The sequence below is a fragment of the Phacochoerus africanus genome, chromosome 10, assembly GCF_016906955.1.
Source record: "Phacochoerus africanus isolate WHEZ1 chromosome 10, ROS_Pafr_v1, whole genome shotgun sequence".
NCBI classification, from domain to species: Eukaryota; Metazoa; Chordata; class Mammalia; order Artiodactyla; family Suidae; genus Phacochoerus; species Phacochoerus africanus.
The window spans coordinates 41,767,523-41,792,100 of record NC_062553.1 but is presented as its reverse complement, the minus strand read 5'-3'; the positions used below and the strand labels follow the sequence as shown (position 1 = coordinate 41,792,100).

The window sequence follows — 24,578 nt, the reverse complement described above, 5'->3', positions numbered from 1 at the left end:
GTCCCTTGCCGCCTTCCCAGTGTTTCTCCAGTATCTTGGGGTGGGGGACCGCAAGCGACTGAATCTTGGCGAAGCTCAGAACCCCTGATGGGCTACATTTTCTTTCCTACAGAAATGGAGTTGTTGCGCCAGGGTGGGGAGACTAGGGGACAGGCGCAGTCCGGAGCGAGAGGGGAGATCGGAAGATTCTACCGGCGTGGGAAGCACCGGATCCGCGCCTGCTGCCCGGCTGAGGGGCGGGGGCCGCTGCAAAGGGAAGCCCCGCCCCGCGTATCCCCGCCCCCTCGCTCTAGAGTTTCGGCCTTGGCTCCCACCCTGCACTGAGTCCCGGGACCCCGGGAGAGCGGGAGGTGTATGGTTGTTTTCTCTGCCCGCGCGGGGCAGCGCTTGCTCTCTTCAGAAAGCCCGGAGCGGTCGGACACTTGGGATATCCTCTCCTACCGGCCCCCGCAGACGCCCTTGCAGCCGCGACCGGAGCTGGGGCATCCTCGCCCTGCGCGCACCGGAGCCTTGCGCTGCTGTGCGCGTTCCACCTCCGCGCCTTTTTCGCGGAGCAGGACCAGGGAGAGAGAACCTGCGCCCAAGTTCTGGGCACTGCGCCCAGTGCGAGGTGCGGGATGAAGAGCAAGGCGCTGCTGGCCCTTGCTCTGTGGCTCTGCGTGGAGACCCGGGCTGCCTCCGTGGGTAAGGAGCCCACTCCCTAGAAGGAAAGCGGAGAGGTCGGGTGCGGGCGGAGAGATGGGGATACGGAGAGGACCTGGAGGCCGGACCTAACTCGGAATCATAGCGCTGCAGAGATGAAAGTGACTTGACACTTTGTGTTCGTTCATTTACCAAAGAGGAAACAGGCTCAATGCCTGGCCCAAGATTACCCGGCGAGTTGGTGGTCTCCTGAGCCCAGTTCCATTTCCACGACGCTGGCCCGAGACAGGGGCCTGGGCTGGAGCGTGTCCCGCGGAGCTGATACACCCTGGGGCTCTTGGGAGGCGGGAGTGGGAAGGCGCCCGGGGCTGGCAGGCAGGAGGTGCCCCCGCAGGCGGGAACAGGCGGCGAAACGTTGTCCGTCCGGCCGCGCACACCATCCTATCCTGGACGCGAGGAAGCAAGCTTGTAGGGACCACGAGCCGGCTTGTCCGGATGGCACCGGGCACTTAGCTCTGCCTCTGTAGAAGTCGAAAAGGGACTCAGTCTGCTGGTCCCTTTGGTTCGAACTCACATACACACCCAGTGTATGAGGTTGAGGGGCCAGAGGAGATAGACATTTTTTCTTCTTCCTGGGGCGGGATGCCTCTTTCCTCGAAGAGAGAAACGGAAAATCGGGGCTTGGACCTCTGTCTGTGACAGCTTCCCAGTGTCCCAAGTCATAGTCACCTTTCTATGGAAAACAACTTATCTTTCAAAACGTTTTGGTCCTCTGGGTAAGCACATGGTCAGAAGTTCACGTTCTGAAAACTTACTCTAGGAATTTGGTACCTAGATTTGGCGCCACTCACCACTCTCCTTGCTGTCTAAAATTTCAGTCTCCTTCAGGATTAGGAACACACATGCTCCTGATGCAATAAATTCTCTCTCTCTCGCATCTTTTCTGTGGCCTCAGTTTGCTGACTTCCAAATTTCCTTGGAGGGTGAGAAAGGGGAGAGGGTGAAAAGGAGAAAAAAGTTAAATGATTCAGGGGAAATTCCTTATAAACTAAAGAATCACGTGTCTTTTTAAAAAGACACAAGCGTATGCAGTAACAAAATCATCTGTCTATAGTTGCTGAATTTTCTTAATCATGACTTGGTTCATCCAGGCCAGCTCTACTAGGGACACTTATTTGTCCTTGACAAGACCTCCTCTCCCCCTTCACCAGGAGAGAATGAAGGTCTGGAACATATGGTTTGTTCTGTATCCCACAAAGAAGTGAGTTGCTTTTAAGCCTGGGGTGTTTCATAGCGCAGCAGTAGTAACTGAAATGCCCTGACTATAATGATGAGGTTGCCCTTTTGGAGTGTGTGACTTGCTTAATTGGATTGGGCTATAATTGATGCCATCAAATTCTAGAGACAGAGGCACTGTTGTTTTTCCTTCCTGTCTTCGAGCTGGAAGGGTAATAGTGCACAAATGAATTAATTTTGGTTATGGGATTTGAACATAGAAGAGCTTTTTATTGAGTAGCAGCGTATTACTTAGAGTTATTTCTTTAGAACTTTCTGAAGAGCAGGACTCAAACTTGCCAGTGAAAATGAATGAAGCTTATTGGAGCAAAAAGAAATTGAGCATTGGTCTACATATATGAATTTGAAGTTATCATTATTGATAGCCTTGTTGAATAGTTTTTTTGTTGGAGACATGTCTCTAGAATAGTGTGGTGTTGTTTTGGCTCTCTATGAATGGAGAACCTTTTTTTTTTTTTTTTAACATAGGAAAGTGTGTCTAGAGTGTGAGATAATCTGTGGCAATGATTTATGAGAGATCTCCAAGAATCTCTTAGTCTGATGGTGGGGTGGGGTAAACAAAGCTTATTTAGAGCTTAGTCTTTGCTACCATTTTTTCTTCACGTGAATGTGCCCAAATAATGGGTTCTTTCTCATTTGGGACATCTTGCGAATTGTATTGTTACTGTTTTTGATGTGTTTCTCAACCTAGTGTTTCCCAGTTAAGATTGGTCTCTGTGCTCATCCCAATGAATTATTTTCATCTTCCTTTTGTTCGACAGAGCGGGACTCTGTTATTGGAAGAGTGTTCTTTTGCTTTTTAAACACTTTGCTTCATCATTTGCCTACTTTGGGGACAACTGTTTCCTTCATACTGAAAAGTGCTATGCTGATTAACTAAGCATGACCGCCCAGACCACTCGCTATCCAAGAGGGGCCTGCAGACCATGTCTGACCGAGTCATCTGAAATGCTTGTTAAAATGCAGATTTGTAGGCCTAGGAATATTCTGACGCATGCTAATGTTTAAGAACCACTGCCCCAGAGTTCCCACTGTAACTCAGTGGTTGAAGAACCCGACTAGTATCCATGAGGATGCAAGTTCGATCCCTGGCCCTGCTCAGTGGGTTAAGGATCCAGCATTGCTATGAGCTGCAGTGTAGGTCGCAGACCTGGTTTGGATCTGGCGTTGCTGTGGCTGTGGCTGCAGTGGTGATTTGACCCCTAGCCTGGGAACTTCCATATGCCTCGGGTGTGGCCCTGAAAAAAAAAAAAAAAAAAAAAAAGAACCACTGCCCCAAACGTACATTAGTTCCTATGACAATTAGTTTCTGAGATTTATTGATATGACAATGTCCAGTTTTTTAAAAAAAATTTGATATTCATCAACAAATCTACAGTTATGTCAGCAACCTGTTTTGCACCACTGGGTGAGTGTTTGAGGACATGTGCAATCAGTTGTTCATTTTGCCTGCAGCTGTTCACTTTGAGGGCCACAGATTGAGCGCTCTGGATATTTGCACTGGACATTTGCTCATACTCTGTTTACTCATATGTGCTAATACTCTCTTATTTGCCTAACAATGTCAGTGCCAGTTTAGGCCTAGAGAGCCATTTGTTTTTAGTAGATGCGAGTTACAGATCATACGAAGCTTCGTGCTTACCTAGGATCAGTCACTTTTTAGGGTGGTGTTTTGACGATCTGGATGTCAGATAAGACCATAGCATGGTAGACAGTTTTTCTTTCTCTGATACTTTTTCAACACCTGGTAGCTCTTTGCTGGCAGAGAACTCAGTGTTCTCGCTGTGGAGTAACTCATGGCAAGGAATCTGCCCCATGATATATTTAGGTAAAGATATGTTTCTTGTGCTCTAAGCTGGGTATCGGGACAAGCTCCATGCTGTGATTAATAAGTTGAGGTTCCCCAATTGCAATTTTTATCATTACCCCTTTTACGTCCTGTTCTCTGGGGAAGAGTATATGAATAGGCATATTATATGACGTTGGAAAATGTTTCTTTCCTCAATTCCTCTTGCCTAGTTTTAATGTGCAGTCTTTCAACCTTGGCAGTTCAGTTGCCAGAGGAAGTGCACTAGAGAATTGATAAAGGAGAATGAGACAAGGTCATGGACTTTCCCATCCCCCCCGAAGTACCTAGATGAACTGTAAAGAGCCATCTCTAAGTAGTTTCATTAATCAGCAGTTTAGTCAAATGTGTGCATCCTATGTTTTATAAGAAATGTCAGTGGGTCCTTTCCCGGGGGAGTGAGATCATCAGATGAAGGTTCATTTGGTTTCAATGTCCCATATCCTTTTGTAAGACCTTGAAGTTGGCAATGCAGGAAAACAGGAACTCCACCCTCGCTCCATGAATTGCAGAACTGTTGTGTTGGTTTATGACCATCTGCCCATTCTTCCTGTTATGACACAGCTCATGAACTTTTACTGGGAATGGTGAAAAGTAAATTCACAGGTTTTATACAACGAATTGCTGAAGAGGCCTTTTAAAGTATAGAGTGTGCATTGTTTATGGAAGGTGTTTCCTATTGGGTCTGACTCAGTGGCAATCACATTCGTTTATTTAATTTGTTTCTAGGTTTGTCTAGTGTTTCTCTTGATCCACCCAGGCTCAGCATACAAAAAGACATACTTACCATTATGGCTAACACAACGCTTCAAATTACTTGCAGGTAAGGATTCATTTTGGATTCACATTTCCTGTGTTAAATATCTCATTGTTCGTTGAAGGAAAAATACTTTCCACATAGCAGAATTGTAAAAGAGTTGTGGTAATTGTTTATAAGTATTGAGGTTTCTAAGAACTGATGTGCTATGAAAAAGTAAGAAAGTGAGTATGAAAAAGTGAAAACTTTTTCTCCCTCAAATTCTGTACTGCCATTTCTGCTGGCATTTTTTCCCATTATCCTTTGCCAGCACACACACACACACACACACACACACACCTTAATAGCCAGTATAGCACCTGGCATATAGTAGGTACACAATAAATAAATATTGAATAAGTAAATGAAATTGAGGATGTACTTTTAGAATTAAAGAAGTTGGGGGACATATTTATTATATGCAGAATGGCTCTTGGATATCTGTTTTGTGGATATCTGTTTCGCTCTTTTCACGGACTTTATGGTAAAATTCTGACTGTAGTAGCAATTTAATAATCAGCCACTAATGTTACTGAGTGCATATCATGCTCTGGCTTTAAGTTCTGGCATATTTATCTGTCAGCAGCTAACAAGAAGTGGTGCTCTTGACTTTTGCTAACTAGGGAAATAGGCCTCTTTGTCAAGAAGAGGGGGTTTCAACCTTTTGCCTCCCAGCCCCTACCTCAACATGAAAAGTAGAAGACCTCAGGGTTCAATCTCGTGATTATGCATATGACAAGCCCAGGGGCTTCTCAGGATCAGTGTGGGTTTTGGCAGAGATGATGGGTGGAGGTGACCTTGCCCTCTGAGAAGAGTGCTGATGGTCCACAAAGAACCTTGGGGAGCTTATTGCCATTGTTTCTGCTTGATGAATGCCAAGTGTTCAGCACAGTGACCCAGGTCTGTTTTCACTTGCCAAGTGTAAAGGATATACTAATCCCTTATCAAGGGTAGGTCACCAATACCCAGCCCTGGGGGAAAAACCCAGTAACAGGTGCTGTTTCTCTAGAATTGCTATTTCAAGATGCACTTGTCAGTAGATTTTCCTCTTACCCACTCTTGACAACAAAGGTTATTTAAAATCCCTCAAGATCCCATGCTCCCTTGATGTCCTAAAAAAGTGATGCAGTGTGTTAACTCTGTTAATGTAGCTGCATCTGTGTGAAAATTTCAAGCCCTTTAAAGAAAGGGCAGTGATGTTACGTTCTTGGTGTTGACTGTCTTCTTTGGGGCTTTGTAGAGAAATGCTGCAGTAAAAGTAAACTGCTTTTTTTGTTTGTTTGTTTTTGTCTTTTTGCCATTTCTTGGGCCGCTCTCGTGGCATATGGAGGTTCCCAGGCTAGGGGTCGAATCAGAGCTGTAGCCGCCAGCCTATGCCAGAGCCACAGCAGTGTGGAATCCAAGCCGCATCTGCAGCCTACATCACAGCTCATGGCAATGCTGGATCCCTAACCCACTGAGCAAGGCCAGGGATCGAACCCGCAACCTCATGGTTCCTAGTCGGATTCGTTAACCACTACGCCATGATGGGAACTCCAGTAAACTGTGTTTTAATACCATCTTTCCAAGGTCCTAGGAGGCCCTTGGACAGTTGAGTCCCCTTCCTGCCTAACATCACCTCTTACTCTCCTGACAGCCCATTCTAACCTAGCTACTCTGGCTTCCATGCTATTCCCCTAATACTCTAGGTAGGCACCCACCCTACTGCCTTGACCTTTGCTGTTTCTTCTGCCTGAAATTGTGTTCCTCTCGATATTCATAAGGCCCACTTCATTGAGCCCCTCCCTCCAGAGCTCTTCCTTTTATACAATACATTTCATTTTGTTTGTTTCAGTTTTATTGAAGGGTACTTACTTTTTTATTGCCTGTCTTCTCCAACTGGAATGAGGTTCCAGAAAGGCATTGCTTTTGTCTGATTTGTTCACTGCTGTATTCTCTGTCTTTAACAACACTTGGCACATAGCACACACTTAATAAATACTTGTTGAATGAATGAGTGCGTTAATAGAAAACTCAGGAATCCCCTAGAAGTGATTTCTGATGCTGAGACTCTGGCTTTTTGTCATTTGCCCATATAACCTGTCATTGTTGGTAGAGGCTGTGAATCTGACTGTTGAAGAGTTTAAATTTCACAACTAAATCTCTTGTTCTCTTAGAAACAACCTCATAGTAAGGCATTTCACATACATATTTGCTTGGATGACTTTTTCAGGGGTCAGAGGGACTTGGACTGGCTCTGGCCCAACAATCAGAGTGGCTCTGAGGAACGAGTGGAGGTGACAGATTGCAGTGACGGCTTCTTCTGTAAGATGCTCACAATTCCAAAAGTGATCGGAAATGACACTGGAGCCTACAAGTGCTTCTACCCGGACACTGACATGGCCTCTGTCGTCTATGTGTACGTTCAAGGTAAGTGGTTCAGTGGAATTTACTTCCCAAGTTGATTCCAAGTTACAAGACACAATAGGTGCAAAGAAGAATTGAGGACAGCAAAGGCTGGTTCTAGAGGCTGTCTGCTAACAGGAATATGCAAACTCCTTCTCTCCAAGGCCTCCCCTGAGAATAAGACTTGTCCCGGAGCTTGGACCCCATGCCATCTCTTTTGCCCAGTTAGTCGGGTTCTGATCTTTATTTCCAAGGGACATCTGTGTTCACACTTGGCTATGGAGATTTCTAAGAAGCCTTTCTGATGTTTGAGGGAAAAAGTCCTGAAATCCTTGAAAAGCAGATTCAGGGGTGAATTACGGCGAGGTTTCTGTGAGAGAGATAGGTTATCTATAGCAGAGTCGGAGATTTCCCCAAGAATGCAGAGGGGGTCGGCCCAGGGTGCTGGAGCATTTTTGTACCTAGGAGCTTCTCTTTTCCCCACTTAGGCTTTATAAAAAACCATTTGCACACATTTGTGCAAATGAAGACACTGCCTCAAAGGGCCTTTTGAGAACAGTGTTTCTTCCTTTGCTTGGGTGGTCTGAGATCCGGGATTACATGCCGTATCATTTAGGGTTTGTAATGTGAGATTTATACTGTGGAGACCAACTGGACATCCAGGAAGGATAAAACCCATGTCACATGTATTTATAATCTGAATTTTTTCTTTCTTTTGTGTTTCACAAATCTTATAGTAACTTAATTTTCCTGGGAAAACCTGAGATACCAATCCTATACCAATGAGATACCAATCCTATAATTTTTGTGAATATAGGTGTTGGATAGCATTTTGCTTAGATAGTCTAAATATGTTTCTTTTCAGTAAAGGTGAGCTTTTTAGACATTTTATTTATACATTTATATACCTCTTTATACCCCAGAGGATTGGAAGCAGGTGAAGATGGCTTAGACGTTTTTTTTCCCAGAAGCATCTTTTACAGAACAGGCGTTTCGTCAGGTTTGGGAAACACACTTGCCTGTCTCCATTTCCATTTCAGTAGTGCAATATGGTCAATGCAATGGAACAGTGGAGGCCACATCAAAATAACGTATGTCACTCCTGGATTGCACAGTGTTTGAGAATTACTTTTGCCCAGGGTAAGCACAATCTAAGACAGAGCTTGGCGCCCGCCTCCTCCCCTCTGCAGAATTTGAAAGAAACAAGGCTCAGATCTTGGAGAATTTCTGGCTCCTTTTGATCTGGCAGTCTTGGGAGATCAGGCTTTCTCAGAAGATTGCAAGGATTTCCTGCTTTCAGGCTGTCTGGAAATACTACAAGATGAACCTCTCCCATAATATCTCGTTATTTCCTTCTCCCCAAGTCAGGAAACCTGGAGACATGTGAAAATTCATTTCATGCAGTTACAGTAAATATTTTATTTTGAGAGGATGGGTGGTTGTTTGGGTTTCTTTTGTTTATTTCCTTTTTTTGGGATACTGAAATAGAACTAATTTACTGAATAGCTTTAGTCTTACGTCAAGGGGTTAATTGAGCTTCCAAAGGCTTGCTCTGTAAGCAAGCTAGGTAATATTTCATAGCATGTGAATGAAAAGTAGGGAGTATTAAGTACTGTTTATTTGTGCACTGCCTGTCTTTGGGTATACCATCAAATTCTGCTTCCTGTCTGAGCCTAATGTTTTAGGAGGTGAGCTGTCCAAGATTTTGGTTATGAAATTTAACAATGGAAAAGAAAACATTGAAGTATTCCCTATGGACCATCCTTTAGTATCCCCTCTGGTCCCCACCTTACTTCCTTAGTCTTCTGACCCCATTCCCTTCAGCAATGGATGGAGCCAGGAAGTGGGTCTTGGCCTCATAAGATAATGGCTATGGCATGTGGTGGGCTGGATTGGCTGCCTTTCTGTGCTTTCCAGCTGGGAAGGAAATCAAACTTCTGCTGTTGCAGGGAATTAGCTGCTTTTCTCTCCTTTGGTTTAATTAACTCTTTCTTCACTTGAAATAGCCATCCTGAAGAGCTCTGAAGGTCCTTGGTCAGGTGTGTTGGGGATAGCGGTAGGAACCGTTCTCTTTCTGAGATTTCTAGCCTGGCTCCACACCACATCAACTCTGTCTCTGGGGAAAGAAGCCAGTTCCCAGAAGCACATTAGCATCATATAACAATGTTTGAATGACAATAGAATCTCTTTTGTTTTTTCTCAGTCTTTGCCATGGTGGCTTTTCAAGTTTTTGTCATCGAAGATACTAAGTACTCTTGACTTTTACACTAAATACAATAGCTATTAAACATTATTTTTATAAAGAATCTTTTATCTAGTCTTCACGATCTTAAAATACATAAAGCTTTCTCTTGAATAACTCAATTTCAAATAGTTATTTCTTTTTTTTAAAGATCCTTTGGGAGTCATTAATCCATTTTCATGACATTTATATTACTTGCCTCAAGAGAGAGAACATGAATTTTTTTAGCATCAATAAAACTCAGTAGGTAATCTATATAGATTTCACTTTAAATTTACTTTAAAATTTATGTATATGAAAGATGTGTATGTGAAAACATATATTTAAAAAGACATATGCTCCTTCATTAAAAAAAAAAAAACAACAATGATCAATCTGCTTCCCTGTGAAGCCTGTAAAGTAGACTCTACTTATTGATAATCCTTGAGAAAGCCACACACACACACACACACACACACACACACTCTCTCTCTCTCTCTCTCTCTCTCTCTCTCTCTCTCTCTCTCCTGTAGCATGCCCTTGGAGCTAGATGTGTACCAGAAGACCTAACTCTGGATTTCCTTGCCCAGTGTGAAATGTCATTCCTAACCATTCACTTCTCTGGTTAGAGTTTATGAACCTGAAAGATGACCACCTTTTCTAATAAATGCCATTAACTAATGGAATTACATTTTTCCTCTAGATTACAGATCTCCATTTATTGCTTCTGTTAGTGACCAGCATGGAGTTGTGTACATCACTGAGAATAAAAACAAAACTGTGGTGATTCCATGTCTGGGGACCATTTCAAACCTTAATGTGTCCCTTTGTGCGGTAAGTTACATTTCCTTCCATCATCTCCTACCCTTTCATAATTCTAAGATACTATTAAGAGGGTTAGACTGTTTATAACATTACATATATATATATAATGTTATATATATAGTATGTATTATATATAACATTATATATAGTATATATTATATATGTTATACATATATATTGTATTTATTATATGTAACATTATATATGTATTGTATATATTATATATAACATTAAATCAATAGTGAGTTTGAAAGATCCTTTGGGAAGGGTCAAAATGGCAATAAATACAACCAATTTGTATTCTTTTTTTTTTTTTTTGTCTTTTCTAGGGCCACACCCACGGCATATGGAGGTTCCCAGGCTAGGGGTCTAATTGGAGCTGTGGCCACTGGCCTATGCCAGAGCCACAGCAACGCAGGATCTGAGCCGAGTCTGCAACCTACACCACAGCTCACAGCAACGCCAGATCCTTAACCCACTGAGCGAGGCCAGGGATCGAACCCACAACCTCATGGTTCCTAGTCGGATTCTTTAACCACTGAGCCACGACGGGAACTCCCAATTTGTATTCTTAAAAATAAGATAAATTCCTCTGTGTTCATGGTTTTCATTTTTTGGATAGTATGTGATTAAATGTTTACTATGTCTGTTTCTACCCAGAGGTATCCAGAAAAGAGGTTTGTTCCTGATGGTAACAGAATTTCCTGGGACAGCAAGAAAGGCTTCACTATTCCCAGCTACATGATCAGCTATGCAGGCATGGTCTTCTGTGAAGCTAAAATTAATGACGAAAGTTACCAATCCATTATGTACATAGTTGTGGTTGTAGGTAAGAGGACAATTCCTTTCCATATCATTAATATCAGACAATAAAGACTGGATTCATATATTAAGATCCTGGTGGACAAGGGAGATTGAAAAAGATATTAATTCAAAATGTGGTGTTAGGCAATTCATTAACTCTTCTCTACCCAATAAACCCATGTGCAATTGAGTTTTTCTCCTTTCTTACCAAGACCAAGGATGAAAAAGAGTTCTGTTATGGGAACATATTTTACAAAAAATTCAATGTTCAGAGCATTGCTTGCCATCAATTCTTGGGCATCAATTCTTGTAATTCTACCTATTTTACAGAAAGTTTAGTAGATTACTAAAGCTGGCCCCATCACCTCTCGACTTCTCAAATTTCACTGCTTTTCTAGCCACTGGCCTATGGCATCTTTTAGACTCTTCAGGGCTACTTTGTAAATCTCTGTAGGCCATTTTCCTGGGAGTTACCAGGTATTGGGAAGGCCACAGGGAAAAATGAGGTGACACATTTTGACATTGCATCATTTCTGAAAAAAAAAAAAAAAGTGTGCCAAGCTATAGATTTGTTTTCCCTCTCATCTTCTGTTTTTCTAATTGACTTGCTCTAGGGTACAAGATTTATGATGTGGTTCTGAGCCCCCCTCACGGAGTCGAGCTGTCTGTTGGAGAGAAGCTTGTCTTAAACTGTACAGCAAGAACTGAACTAAACGTGGGCATTGACTTCAACTGGGAATACCCTTCTTTGAAGGTAACACTAACAATTCAAAGCCAGACCTCTAAATGCTTTGATTATAAGCTCCCACGAAGTTTGATTGAGAGAGATAGCGACCTCTTTGGCCAGATAAAATGTAAGGGCTTTAACTCACGCTAACACACACACGTGCACACACAGGCACACACACACGTTTTAAAAGAACTACAGAATATGTAGCACCCATGGGAAAAAAAGAGGCAAAGCCAAGAGCTCTGTCCAGGCTGTGAAGATTGGTTTTCTCTAGGTGATTATGTCTTTCCTGGTTGCATTACCTCTATGTTCTTCAAAGTCCTTGATCTCTTTTCCCTATAAAGGAATTTCTTTTCTAGTGGCGGCATGAGACACACTTCTCCTTAAACAGTGGTCATCTTTCCTTGTGTTTCTGTAGTTCATATTCACCTCATTTCCATTATGTGAGGTTTTAAAATTCCTAATTTGGTTGGCTCTATTTATTTCTCCTGAAACCAAATATATGTGTTGTCTGCAAGATCTGACAAATTTTGCAGTTCCTATTATTAGCATCAAAGAGTGTTCACCAAGGGCTAAGACCTTTGTGGGCATCTAGACACTACCTGGTATGTTATGCCAGACTTTGGAAATTCAGTAAACTCTTTTTCAGCATCAGCATAAGAAACTCGTCAACCGGGACCTAAAAACCCAGTCTGGGAGTGAGATGAAGAAGTTTATGAGCACCTTGACTATAGACAGTGTCACCCGGAACGACCAAGGGAGGTACACCTGTGCAGCTTCCAGTGGGCTCATGACCAAGAAGAACATCACGTTTGTCAGGGTCCATGGTAAGCTGAGATTTCCTTTGGAATCACGCTATGCCTTGAAAAGTGAGATAATTCAAATAAATTTCAGTCCTACTTAGTGATTCCTACTTTGTTCCTTCGGAAGATTTTTTTGAGCTCCTCCTAGGAAGGCCACAGGACGTAGAGCATAGCTTGAGTTCAAATCTCAAGAGGAGCTGAGCTGAGCTGAGATAGTAAGTGCTCAGTAAGTTTTACTCGTTGTTGCTATTGTTATTATTGCTATAATAAGCAGAGGGCTATTATCTAAGATTGTGTTTATGTTTAGTTGTAAGGCTGAGAGGGCTTCCTTGAATAAACATGGCCTTTGCAATGGGGGAAACCTGTATTTAGTTTACTTTCTGTAGGGCTTTGAGAAAATAACTTAATTTCTCATTTATTCCCTTTCACTCACATAAATGTCTCAGTTTAGGTGATAATTTGTATGGCACCTAACTTGTAGGCCTTGGTAAGGGTTTGGATTTTATAATATGGGAGTGCATAGAAAGGTTTTGAGCAGAGAGAGACATGCTCTGGGTTACGTTTTTATAGGATTTCTGTGTTTTTTTTTTTTTTAATGTGAAATACTTCAGGGAAGTAAGGGCAGAAGTAGACTAATTAGAAGGCTAACAGCAGTCATCCATTGGAGACATGATGAGTGGCTTGGGCAAGGGTGGTGGAAGTGGAGGTGGTGAGAAGTGACCTGGTTCAGGGTATATTTTTGAAGATACAACCAGTAGGATCTGCCTATTGATTCCCTGAATATAAGAGAAAAAGAATGGAAGACGACCTTTGAGTTTTTGTTGTGAGAAACAGGGTGAATGGTAGTTTTATTAACCAAGATAGGGGAAATAAGGTGAGGAGTCAGATTTGGGGACAAGAAGGTGGGTGGCTTCATTTGGAGATGCCCATTAAACATCCAAGTGGAGATTTTAATACATTAACCTGTCAGAGAAGTTGGGGCAGAAGCTATAAATCTAGGAGGAATGTAATTGGCCCTTTATGCTTGAGACAAGAGGAAGGTGTGGATAAAGAGAAGAGGTTGAGGTCTGAGTCCTGGGGCATCTGGGGGTGTGTGTAGAGTGTCAGGGAAGCAGAGGATAAAGAGCACCCGAGGGCCCTTGGGGGGTGTAGAGAAAGCCTCATGGAGAAGAAAATGCTTGAACCGAGTGAGATTTGAGTGATCGGTGGACTTGTGGAGTTCACTGAGGGAGAGAGAACAGCTAAGGCAAGGAGGTGAGGGAGAAGCTGGAGGGTGACCTGTAGACGGGTGGGGAGACGACTCCACAGGGACCCAGACCCCCACCATCTGACTCTTCACTGGAAGTGAAACACTAAACCAAAAGGCCATTTATAAGAAGTTGACATTTATGAGAAAACTTATTTTTATTTTCTTCCAGAAAAGCCTTTTGTTGCTTTTGGCAGTGGCATGGACTCTTTGGTGGAAGCCACCGTGGGAGACCGCGTCAGAATCCCTGTGAAGTACCTGGGTTACCCTCCCCCAGAAATAAAGTGGTAACTACTGAAAATAAATGCAAAGCATTGTTCCACATGGAAGCAAATCCCCAGAGGGTACTGAGTCCTGTTTTGTTCCCCCCCCCCAAACAGGTATAAAAATGGAAGACCCATTGAGTCCAATCACACAATCAAAGTGGGGCATATACTGACTATCATGGAAGTGAGTGAGAAGGATACCGGAAATTACACTGTTGTCCTTACCAATCCCATTTCAAAGGAGAAACAGAGCCACGTGGTATCTCTGGTTGTGAATGGTAAGTCCATTCATTTTTCCGGAGCACTGCTGTTGAAATCAGGTGTGGGGCCATGTGCTCTGGATGCATTTGCTTAAGAGGCCACGAGAATGAACCGTTTGGTGGTCAGATGCAAAACTCAAGTAGATGGTACAGCCAGTGGCTAAATGCTGTGGAACAAGAGTGTCTGCAAGTTGCACTACCTTTCATTTGTGAACCTGGCACTCAAATGTGTACAACTCTTCTTGAATTTTGTGAGATGCTTATAGTTTGATGTCAGGGTTGATGTAGCAGTGATGCACAGGCAGATTCCAATGCATAGGCATTTGCAGGAGGACGTCGTCGGCTGGTTGGAAGGTTTCTAATTTTTTTAAGTAATAGGCTAGGTAGGATCTGACTCTGAGGCTATAAAAAGGAGATACTAAGTTTTTGATTTAAAGTGATTTGAACTTTATTTTTCCAAATGGGAAGATGTAAATAAGTGTTTTTCATGAGGGGAAAAGGGCCTTATGGTCAAGTAGGTGTGGGAGATGCTAGGGGGGTGGATATCGTATGCCACCATACGCCGGCAGGGAGAAACATAGAGTAGCCAAGACTTAATAAACTTACTTGACCAGAGTGCCCCTACCCCACACAGCCTTTAATATCTTGCTCCAAACAGAGTTTGGGAAATTCTTCTCTATTGGAATTCTTTGTGCTTTCTATTGGCCCAGCAGATTAAGACTTCAGGATCTTGGGAGTTCTCATCATGGCTCAGCAGTAATGAACCCAACTAGTATCCATGAGGATGTGGGTTCGATCCCTGTCCCTGCTCAGTGGGTTAAGGATCCGGCGTTGCGGTGTAGGTTGCTGAGGCAGCTTGGATCCTGTGTTGCTGTGGCTGTGGCGTAGGCTGGCAGCTGGGGCTCCGACTGGACCCCTAGCCTGGGAACCTCCGTATGCCTCGGGTGCAGCCCTAAAAAACAACAACAAAAAGACTTGAGGATCTTCTCATATGACCTTAAAGTGCTTCCCCATATATCCTGCCAAGCTCTGTATGTGTGCTGAGCTTGGCTTCATTTCTTTGCTGGGGCATCAGCTTCAGGGAGTATTTTTAACATAATAGTTTCCAGAAATGTCATTTAGAAGCCACTCGAGCGTAGGGGCTTGGGGAGTGGAGAGAAGCAGGGAGGCTAAGTAGGGTGGGCAGAAGGAAATGAATAGGAAATAAAGATGTAAAACTGGACAGGGAATAATTCCATCTCACCCAGGAAGTCACTAAATATTTGATTCATTCTAGCATTTACCTTTCTCTATTATGCAAATGTAAAAGAGGAGTCATGTTTTGAAGGTATAATCTGAGGCTTTAGGTTGATAGTGATGAGAAATAATTTCACATGTATGGCTTCGGAGTCAAAGAAAAAAAGGAAAGAAAAGGGAGGGGAGAAAGAGGGAAGACAAGGAAGGAAAGGAGGGAGGGAAGGAAGAGAATAAGAAAGAAAGGGAGAGAAGAAGGAAGGGAAGGAGGGAGGAGGAAGGAAGAAGGGGAAGAAGGAGGGAGAGAAGTGTGCGGGGTGACCTTGGGCAAGTCATTTCACTCTCATTATCTTTCACTTTTCTCATGTGTAAAGTGGAGGACAGTAATAGTGGTTGTGAGGATTAAATGAATTAATTAATGTAAAGCACTTAGAACACTGCTCACACATAATACATGTATGTACTGGATTATTCACCACTAATTTTTTTTCACTGGAGCTTGGTCTGATTTGTGAGATTGAAAGGACTCCTTATAACATGGTTTTGAAAAAGTGAGGCACAGGGTGGCGAGACTTGCACAAAGTCACTCAGTTTATTAATTTATTGATATGATTAAAATCATGAACATCACTCTGAGTATCATTGGAAGTCAGGTGTCCTGTCTCCCAGTCGACATGTTCTTTGAAAAAGCAAATGGGGGTAAAAATCCCATGTTTGGAAAGACACATCTACTTTCCATGCCTCGTAGCTGATTTACAATTCAAAAGCTGTCTCTCTCATCTCCAGTCCCACCCCAGATTGGTGAGAAATCTCTGATCTCCCCCGTGGACTCTTACCAGTACGGCACCTCCCAAACGCTCACCTGCACAGTCTACGCTGTTCCTCCCCCGAGCTACATCCACTGGTACTGGCAGCTGGAGACCGAGTGCACCTACAAGCCCACGTGAGTAGAGCCACACCCTCTTTTTTCCTGTCCTTTTGTGTTTTTAAAAATTTTTATTCCTTTGTTGTATGTTTTAGATCCCACACGTGAGTGATACTATACGGTATTTGTCTTTCTCTGTCTGACCTATTGACTTAGTAGAATAGCCTCCAGTCCATCCATGTTGCTGCACATGGCAAAATTTCTTTCTTTTTTATGGCAGCATAGTATTCCATTGTGTATATTGTGTGTGTGTGTATCACATCTTTATCCATCCATCTGTTGATGGACACAGCCAAGCTACGATATGACCCCATTCTAAGCAGAGAGAGCTCTCTCTAAGAAAGTCACTCCTCAAGTAGTACCTTTAATGTCCCTCCATCTTTCTCTGTGGTTATGTTTTTGGGACATGTCTTTCTTCTAGATATCCCACTTCGAGATTAGCTAACTCTCTCTTCATATTAGCCTTCATGTCCACCTCTGCGAATGCCGTTTCTTTGTTCACTTTGTTTATGGCCAGTCTTTGGCTTTTCTCTGTTTACCAATCAACCAGTGACTGTCACAATCTCCTTATCTGTGAGAAGGTCCATCTCAGAGGAAGTGCCAGTGGATGCAAGAGAACGATAGACCTTGGAGTCTCAGGCCCGGCTTATCAGGTCCTAACACAAGTCCAGACATCCTTAGGAAAAAAACAACAACAAGTCACCCACCACCACCCTAAGCAGTTCACTTCCTGTTGTTGTTTTTGAGATGGTCTCTCCTAGTTTCTTCCTCAGATGCTGACCATTTCCTACGCAAAGGCCACAGTCCCAGGGAGATTACTTTAAGAAGCCCAGTGGCTTCTTAGTTTCCTTGCCTTCCTTTGAACTAAATTAACTTGAATTGTCTTGTCGATCCAGTTTATGAATGGAGGTTTGTTCCCAGAATAGCTGCTTCCCTCCTGTATCCTGAATGAATCTACCTAGAACCTTTTCCTTCGTTGCCGAGACCTATTTTTAATTGGCGCCAAGTCTCATAACGTGGTAGGGTGGGTTGGAAGTTATTTCTAAGAACATCATAACCTAAGTCTGACGCCTTTCCTTGCTATGGATTTGAATTAAAGAAAAATTCAGTTATGATATCATCTGTTGCCTCTTCCTTATATAGCCAAGCTGCCCTAGCGACAAACCCATATACTTGTAAAGAATGGAGAAACGTGGAGGACTTCCAAGGGGGAAACAGAATTGAAGTCAACAAAAATCAGTTTGCCCTAATTGAAGGAAAAAACAAGGTGAGTCTGAAGTTCTTTAATTGCAAATTCTACCTCTCATTTATGAAAGGATGGAGCGAAAGCAGGGTAAAGTAATATGTGAGGAATATTCGAGATTGATCCTCAGGTAAGTTGGATGATAAAATACTAGCATATTAAGTCAGCTTGAAAACCATTGACTTTTAGAAGCACCACTATCTTCCTGCTACCTTATCAGAGAAAAATGAAAACATATACCATTGACTCAGTACATCGGTTATATGCTAATTCTGATTTTGCAAACATAAAAATGTGTGTAATGTTGTATTAAAACACATTCGTTCTTTCCTGGTTTCCAAAGCTCATTTTGTATGATGTGTGAGCTGTACCAGCATAATTATAATTGCACAGATTTGAGCACGGTCAGTGCTGGCATATGAATGGGGTAGGCAGGTCACGGCAGTTGTGGGGACGCTGAATTTTAGTCTGAGTGCACATGCATAAACACAGACTCTATTGTTTATGGCCTGAGATTTGTTTTTTTTTTTTTTTCACAGACTGTAAGTACCCTTGTTATCCAAGCAGCCAATGTGTCCGCTTTGTACAAATGTGAAGCGGTGAACAAAGCCGGGAGAAGAGAGAGGGTTATCTCCTTCCATGTGACCAGTAAGTGCTTTGGGGGGCTGGGCTGTCCATACTCTGTCGCCCTGGGCCCTCCTGTGAGTGGCATGGCTTTAGGAAGGGGACTTGGATGGATAATTGAGGCTTTTGCTCATCAATCAGAACGCCTCAGGCAGCTCCTGGACTCCTGTGACGTCATTGCACCTGACACAGGAGAGAGAACATGAATTCACACCTGTCTTTGAACCTCAAGTCCTGTGTCACACATTTGTCTCTGAGGTCAGAGCCTAGAACAGTGCTTGGCTTTTCGAATTTCAGTCAGTTACATATGGACTTGCTGTTGAACAGTTGATGAGCTTGGGTTTGGGAGGCAATTGTAGTAGCTTTGGAGCAGTGGCCTCCCAACGATGCTGATTTTGTTGTTCATCTAAATTTTATGGCTGAGCTTTAGCTGACTGAACTGGATAAAATATTTCAGTCTGGGCTAATTCATTGTCATATACATAGCTTTCTTGTCAGCGCGTGTCCTATATTAAGGAGGAATTATTATTATTATTATTATTATTAGCTTTGCTTTTCGGGCCTCACTTGTGATATATGGAAATTCTGAGGCTAGGGGTCGAATCTGAGCTTCAGCTGCTGACCTACGCCACAGCCACAGCAATGGCAGATCTGAGCTGCATCTATGACCTACACCACAGCTCACGGCAGTGCCGGATCCTTAACCCTCTACGTGAGGCCAGGGATCGGACCTGCATCCTCATGGATACTGGTCAGGTTCGTTTCTGCTGTGTCACAATGGGAATTCTGAGGATTTATTTATTTATTTATTTATTTATTTATTTATTTATTTTTTGTCTTTTTGTCTTTCTAGGACCACACCTGTGGCAAATGGAGGTTCCCAGGCTAGAGGTTGAATCGGAGCTATAGCTGCCGGCCTACATCACAGCCACAACAATACCAGATTTGAGCCACATCTGTGAACTACACCACAGCTCATAGCAATGCTGGATTCTTAACCCACTGAGTGAAGCCAGGGATCAAACCCACAACCTCATGATTCCTAGTCTCATTCGTTTTCGCTGTGCCACGATGGGAACTCCAGAATTAATTTTTTAAATCCCATGTTATAATTATATGCTTTGAATTTGTTTTTTAAATCTTAAAAATCATGGTTAGAACTCAAAGTGAAGAGTTCATAAGTATTTGAGGCATTCATTTACACTTCCACATAATGTATTTTGGTAAAACAATGCATCTTGAAACCCAAATTGTCCAGTTTGGTTGTTTCCTTGCATCCCGTCATCTGGGAATGCTACAGCTTCATTTCTCGTGGTGCTTTACTGCAGACTAAAGGCAACCAGAAAGCAATAGCACTCTGCCCAAGTTAAATCACTGCCTTCTAACCATGAGTTTTACATTTCAGGGGGTCCGGAAATCACTTTGAAACCCAGCATCCAGCCAACTGAGCAGGAGACCGTGTCTCTGCTGTGCTCTGCGGACAGAACTATGTTTGAGAACCTCACGTGGTACAGACTTGACCCACAGGCTCTGCCGATCCACACGGGAGAGCTGCCCACGCCTGTTTGCAAGAACTTGGATGCTCTTTGGAAAATGAATGCTACCATGGTCTCTAATAGCACGAATGACATTTTGATCATGGAACTGCAAAATGCATCCTTGCAGGACCAAGGAGACTACGTCTGCTTTGCTCAGGACAGGAAGACCAAGAAAAGACATTGCGTGGCCAGGCAGCTCACAGTCCTAGGTAGGAGGCAATTCTGGGGGATGCCTTAAACTTTCAGGTGCAGTGCGAAGATTGTCCTCTAGCGCTTATGAAGTAGACTTGTCAGCCCTTATCTTACCACAAGTCCTCAAAGCAGAAGGAAGCCAGTCATGGTGAAGTGATGTATTAAAAAGAGAAAATTAAATGGTTCTCTCCAATCCTGATGGTGGGGTCACTCACTGTTGCCTGCAAGGGATTATCCTGAACCAGGGATATTTCCACCTCATTCTTGGGCATTCATTTATGCAAATAGGCACATATTTGTGGAATGCCTACCACGATCAGGAGGGTGCCAGAGTGGTGAATAAGTGGACAGGGCCGTTGTAGTACAGTGAGGTCTCTGTGTCCATGAGGACAGGGAGTGTTTTCTGCTTTACTCCTTCCTGAGTTCCAGATGTAGAACAGAGTGGCACCTACGAGGCGCTTGTTAAGACATCCGCTGCCTGAGGAGTGTGATGATGGGGCTAAGACCTGTGAGAGCCCGTGGGCGGGGGCTGCTACACTTAATACCTGGACCTCTGGGGTACAGCTCATGGTCAGCGAGAGGATCATTTGAGTGAGCAGAGAGCTTTGTAAATTCTGCATGAAGCCACTCTCTACCCTTCTCTAACCTTGTGCCTTGCACAGAATCCGTGCAGCTGAGGCTGTGTCTCTGGGGAAATCAGGCAAATTCAGGGAGCTTATCTTTGTGCCAATCCCTTTCTTTTTCTCCTCTCCTTGGTGTTCCCTCCCAGTTTCTAGGGCACATGTGAAGAGAAATTGCCTAGAGAAACTAATTTATACCAAAGTTTTAGAGGAATAGTATCTTCAATGTTATCAAATATAGGTATTTGCTTTTTTAGAGCTACACCATGTGATATGGAAGTTCCTAGGGTAGGGGTCACATCAGAGCTGCAGCTGTTGGCCTACACCAGCTCGTGGCGACGCCAGAGCCTTGACCTACTGATTGAGGCCAGGGATCGAACCCTCATCCTCATGGATACTAGTCGGGTTCTTAACCCACTGAGCCACAACAGGAACTCTGAGGCCTTGACATATTTTAAGAGGTATCTTCAGACAGGCACTGGGAGCAATTTTGCTAGTGTTAAGACTCAGATGGCAGAAGAAGAGATATTTTGGTGTTATGATAGCCCAGGGCTCCTCACATCACACCACATATATGACCGTGGTTTTTCTGTTCCCCTTGGTGACTGGTCTGGTTTCAAGGTAAAAAATTCAGAAAGAAATGTGAAAGAGGTTCCTGGCTTGCCAGGCCCAGGCAATATGTGCTCACAATGAATGGGTTTGCCTCCCTTAGGACTTCTAAGTTGTTTTCCAGAAATTATTCTTGGAAATAGACTAGTGTTCATTTGCTTAAACCCCAGTATAGTTCACTGTTGAGGTAATCTCATCTTGCTAAATGTTGAAGTGGATTCTTTCAGCAGGATTCCTTCCCAGGTTCAATTGGTTTGGACAAGATATTTCCACAGCACTTTGATAATTTGTAGGAAAAGATTAACTCCAAAGTCATCCTATACGTTTAAACAAGCACCCATGGGCTTCGTTTTCTTTTCATCTTTGGATTTCCTTAAGGTGTCATTGTTGTATCTTGTGTTTTAGTGGAAATAGTACTGGACTAGTCTTTTAGGCTCCCTGGATTCTGTTATGAGTTCAACTGTTTATTTAGTTACTGGGTCTTGGACAAGGTGTTTAACCCCCTTCGACTGCAAAATAAGGCTAATACTGCCCACCATAGGGTTGATAGGGAGCAACAGAAAGAGTGAAAATGGGTTTTGTAAGAAGAACCAAATAGGTGGCTGTGGCTGTGGTGTAGGCTGGCAGCTGCGGCTCTGATTCGACCTGTAGCCTGGGAACCTCCATATACCATAAGTGCAGCCCTAAAAAGCAAAAAAAAAAAAAAAAGGGACCAAATAAATATAAAGCATTCTTTGTTTTTTGAATTACACTGAAGTTATGCACTTTCTAAGAGAAACATGGCAGAATTCTCGAGTGTCCCTGGCTGGAATTTATTTATTTATTTACTTATTATTTATTTATTTATTCGGGAGGAAAGTCCATAAGGGTGGCAGCTTTTATTTGTGATGTGATTACCAGCTCGCATCACTAATATGAATGTCTAAGAGATGCAATATAATCTGTCTGAACTTGTTGACTGGATTCATTTAATATTGCTTGGTGACCAGCGGTAGTGTTATCGATCTCTCTGTATTTTCAGCTTAGTAAATCAACAGTTTACTAAATGGTTTAGTAGTTTACTGATACTAAAACCACTTCAAAAGCTATAACTAAATGTCCTATGATTTTTTTTTTTTTTTGTGTGTGTGTGTGTGTGTGTGTGCATAGAGCGCATGGCACCCGCGATCACAGGAAACCTGGAGAATCAGACGACAAGTATTGGTGAAACCATTGAAGTTTCCTGCACAGCATCTGGGAATCCTTCTCCACAGATTACGTGGTTTAAAGATAATGAGACACTCGTGGAAGACTCAGGTGATGAGAACATGCTGTCTCTCTTTTGGTTGCAGAATTTTCCCGGAGACATTGTCTAACATTCATGTTATTAATGAATTAATAGTTTATATTGTTCAATTAACTAGTTCAGTTAATTAGTTTATATTGAGGTATAGTTGATGCACAATACTATTTAAGGTTTAGGTGTACAATGTAGTGATTTTCAATATTTAAATATTGTATTCCATTTATAGTTTTTATAATATATTGGTTATAGTCCCTGTCCTGTATGACATATCCCTGTAGCTTATTTTATACATAGTAGTTTGTACCTCTTAATCCCTGTCCCCTATCTTGCCCCTCCCCCTCCCTGTCCCTACTGATCACCACTGGTTTGTTCTCTATATCTGTGAGTCTTATTTCATTTTTGTTGCAGTCAGCCTAGGTTCTTTTTGTTCTTTAGATTTTCAAGAATAAGTAGTATCATACAGCGTAAAATCTATACTGTTGATTGATGTGTTTTAGGCAGAACAAAAAGCAGTGTCCATGGCCTGGCTCATTTCATAGACTCTAAACCCTGGTGTTCAGAGTCTTGCTGAGTCTCATGGCAGCCAGGGTGCTGAGTCAGCAATTGAGCCTATATGACTCTTTGGCATTAGAGAATAGCCCAAGATAAAGGGAAACCTATTTTTAGGTTTTTTTTCCTTAAAAACTCCACCAGACCACATCATCAATAAAAAACCATTTTCCTCCTTTTGTAGGCATCGTGCTAAAAGATGGGAACCGGAACCTTACTATCCGCAGGGTGAGGAAGGAGGATGAAGGCCTGTATACCTGCCAGGCATGCAGTGTGCTCGGGTGTGCAAAAGTGGAGGCGTTTTTCATAGTGGAAGGTCAGTGGGAAGTCATAGACACTTCTGGTGGTTTTTAAAAATGAGCTTGTGTCTGCCATGTGTACTCATGTCCTTTGCACAGGAGAATTATGGGTAGTTTTTAATATTCTCTGTATTTTGTGAGTTTTCTACTATAAGTGTATATTATTTTAACCAGAAAACATAATGAATGCTATTTTAATTCTGCTCACATCTCTATCCCTGCAGTTCTCATTGTGGATGAATTCTTAGCCAGGGAGGCGGAATGTCCTCCTTTCCCAGATTCTTTCTTCAATTGAATGGTTCAATTAACTTGTTTCAGAAATTACGCTTCTATATTTATTAGGTAGAATTACTGCCTAGTCATGAAAATCAGTCCTATCTAGATAGGCACAAGGGTTCATAGTTTTTATTGGACTAAAAGTAATTAAGATTCATTTCTGAACAATAGACCATTGCTTCTCTGAGATGGAAAGTTTTGGGTTCTTATCTAAATGTGCATGCAGAAATGATGTGAAATCTGCCATTTTTTTCAGATGGGAAAGGTAGCTTGTGAAAGAATACTTTATCTTCAAAAGTGTATTCCTATGTCTTTTTAAAAATAACCCATCTGAGGAACAATGAAACTGTATTATCTGGGTGAAGGAATGGTATTCAAGCGGAAGGAGAGGAGTGGTGATAGACGGAGGAAATGATGGATTTCTATGAACTCGTTGTAATTTGTCTCTCAAAGTCTATATTTTAGTCCCTTTAATCTGTCAAATCTATGTTGCCAAGTATCGCATCTCAATACATTGACTTCTTTTCAAATCTGCAGGCTTATTACCATTTCATAAACTGCATTCGCAAATACAAATCTCAAGTGACGTGGTAGTTTTATCACTTTCAAAGTGCTTCATGTTTTAGGGCAAGTCCTCAGAGAGACTTTCAGTTCTCTCCCCTGCTCTGACTCAGCTCTACTAGCTGGCTGCAGCTGGTTACCGAGGCCTAACTAGGTAACCTTGACTCAGAGATTAATTACCTTTACTTCTCACCAGAAGAGAACACTGAGAAAGGAAGAGGTCAGTATTTAAGGCTCCTGAGATTCCCAATTGTTAAGATAGGAATATTAATGCACCAACTTATATAGACAGTTGAATCTTTGAACTTTTTACTAGGTATAGACTTTTCAGTCTCTATGTGTAGGAATTCCTTCGGCGAGACCACCAGAGAAAGAAAATCTACTTGCGGGCATATTTGGTGGTTGTCTCTCAACTGTAACTCTTATTTTGTCAACTAATTAATCACTTGTCTTTCTGCCTACTCAAGGCTGCCTGGGCGGCTCTCACAATCTGTGGCCTCTTTG

The 24,578-nt window shown here is 42.6% G+C and overlaps 1 protein-coding gene across 2 annotated transcripts in view; it reads left to right on the top strand.

Moving 5' to 3' along the window:
* Positions 1–310: 310 nt before the first annotated feature.
* Positions 311–24,578, top strand: part of KDR (kinase insert domain receptor) — a 47,083-nt gene continuing 22,815 nt past the window's right edge. For both annotated transcript variants that reach the window (XM_047798590.1, XM_047798589.1), the window contains exons 1-15: positions 311–684; positions 4,514–4,607; positions 6,793–6,989; positions 9,890–10,020; positions 10,672–10,840; positions 11,430–11,569; positions 12,195–12,372; positions 13,767–13,881; positions 13,975–14,138; positions 16,140–16,296; positions 17,422–17,545; positions 18,061–18,169; positions 19,551–19,892; positions 22,254–22,400; positions 23,123–23,254. In XM_047798590.1, coding sequence (XP_047654546.1) covers positions 618–684; positions 4,514–4,607; positions 6,793–6,989; positions 9,890–10,020; positions 10,672–10,840; positions 11,430–11,569; positions 12,195–12,372; positions 13,767–13,881; positions 13,975–14,138; positions 16,140–16,296; positions 17,422–17,545; positions 18,061–18,169; positions 19,551–19,892; positions 22,254–22,400; positions 23,123–23,254 — 2,266 coding nt within the window. In that variant the 5' untranslated portion in view covers positions 311–617. The remainder of the gene's footprint in view (positions 685–4,513; positions 4,608–6,792; positions 6,990–9,889; positions 10,021–10,671; positions 10,841–11,429; positions 11,570–12,194; positions 12,373–13,766; positions 13,882–13,974; positions 14,139–16,139; positions 16,297–17,421; positions 17,546–18,060; positions 18,170–19,550; positions 19,893–22,253; positions 22,401–23,122; positions 23,255–24,578) is intronic.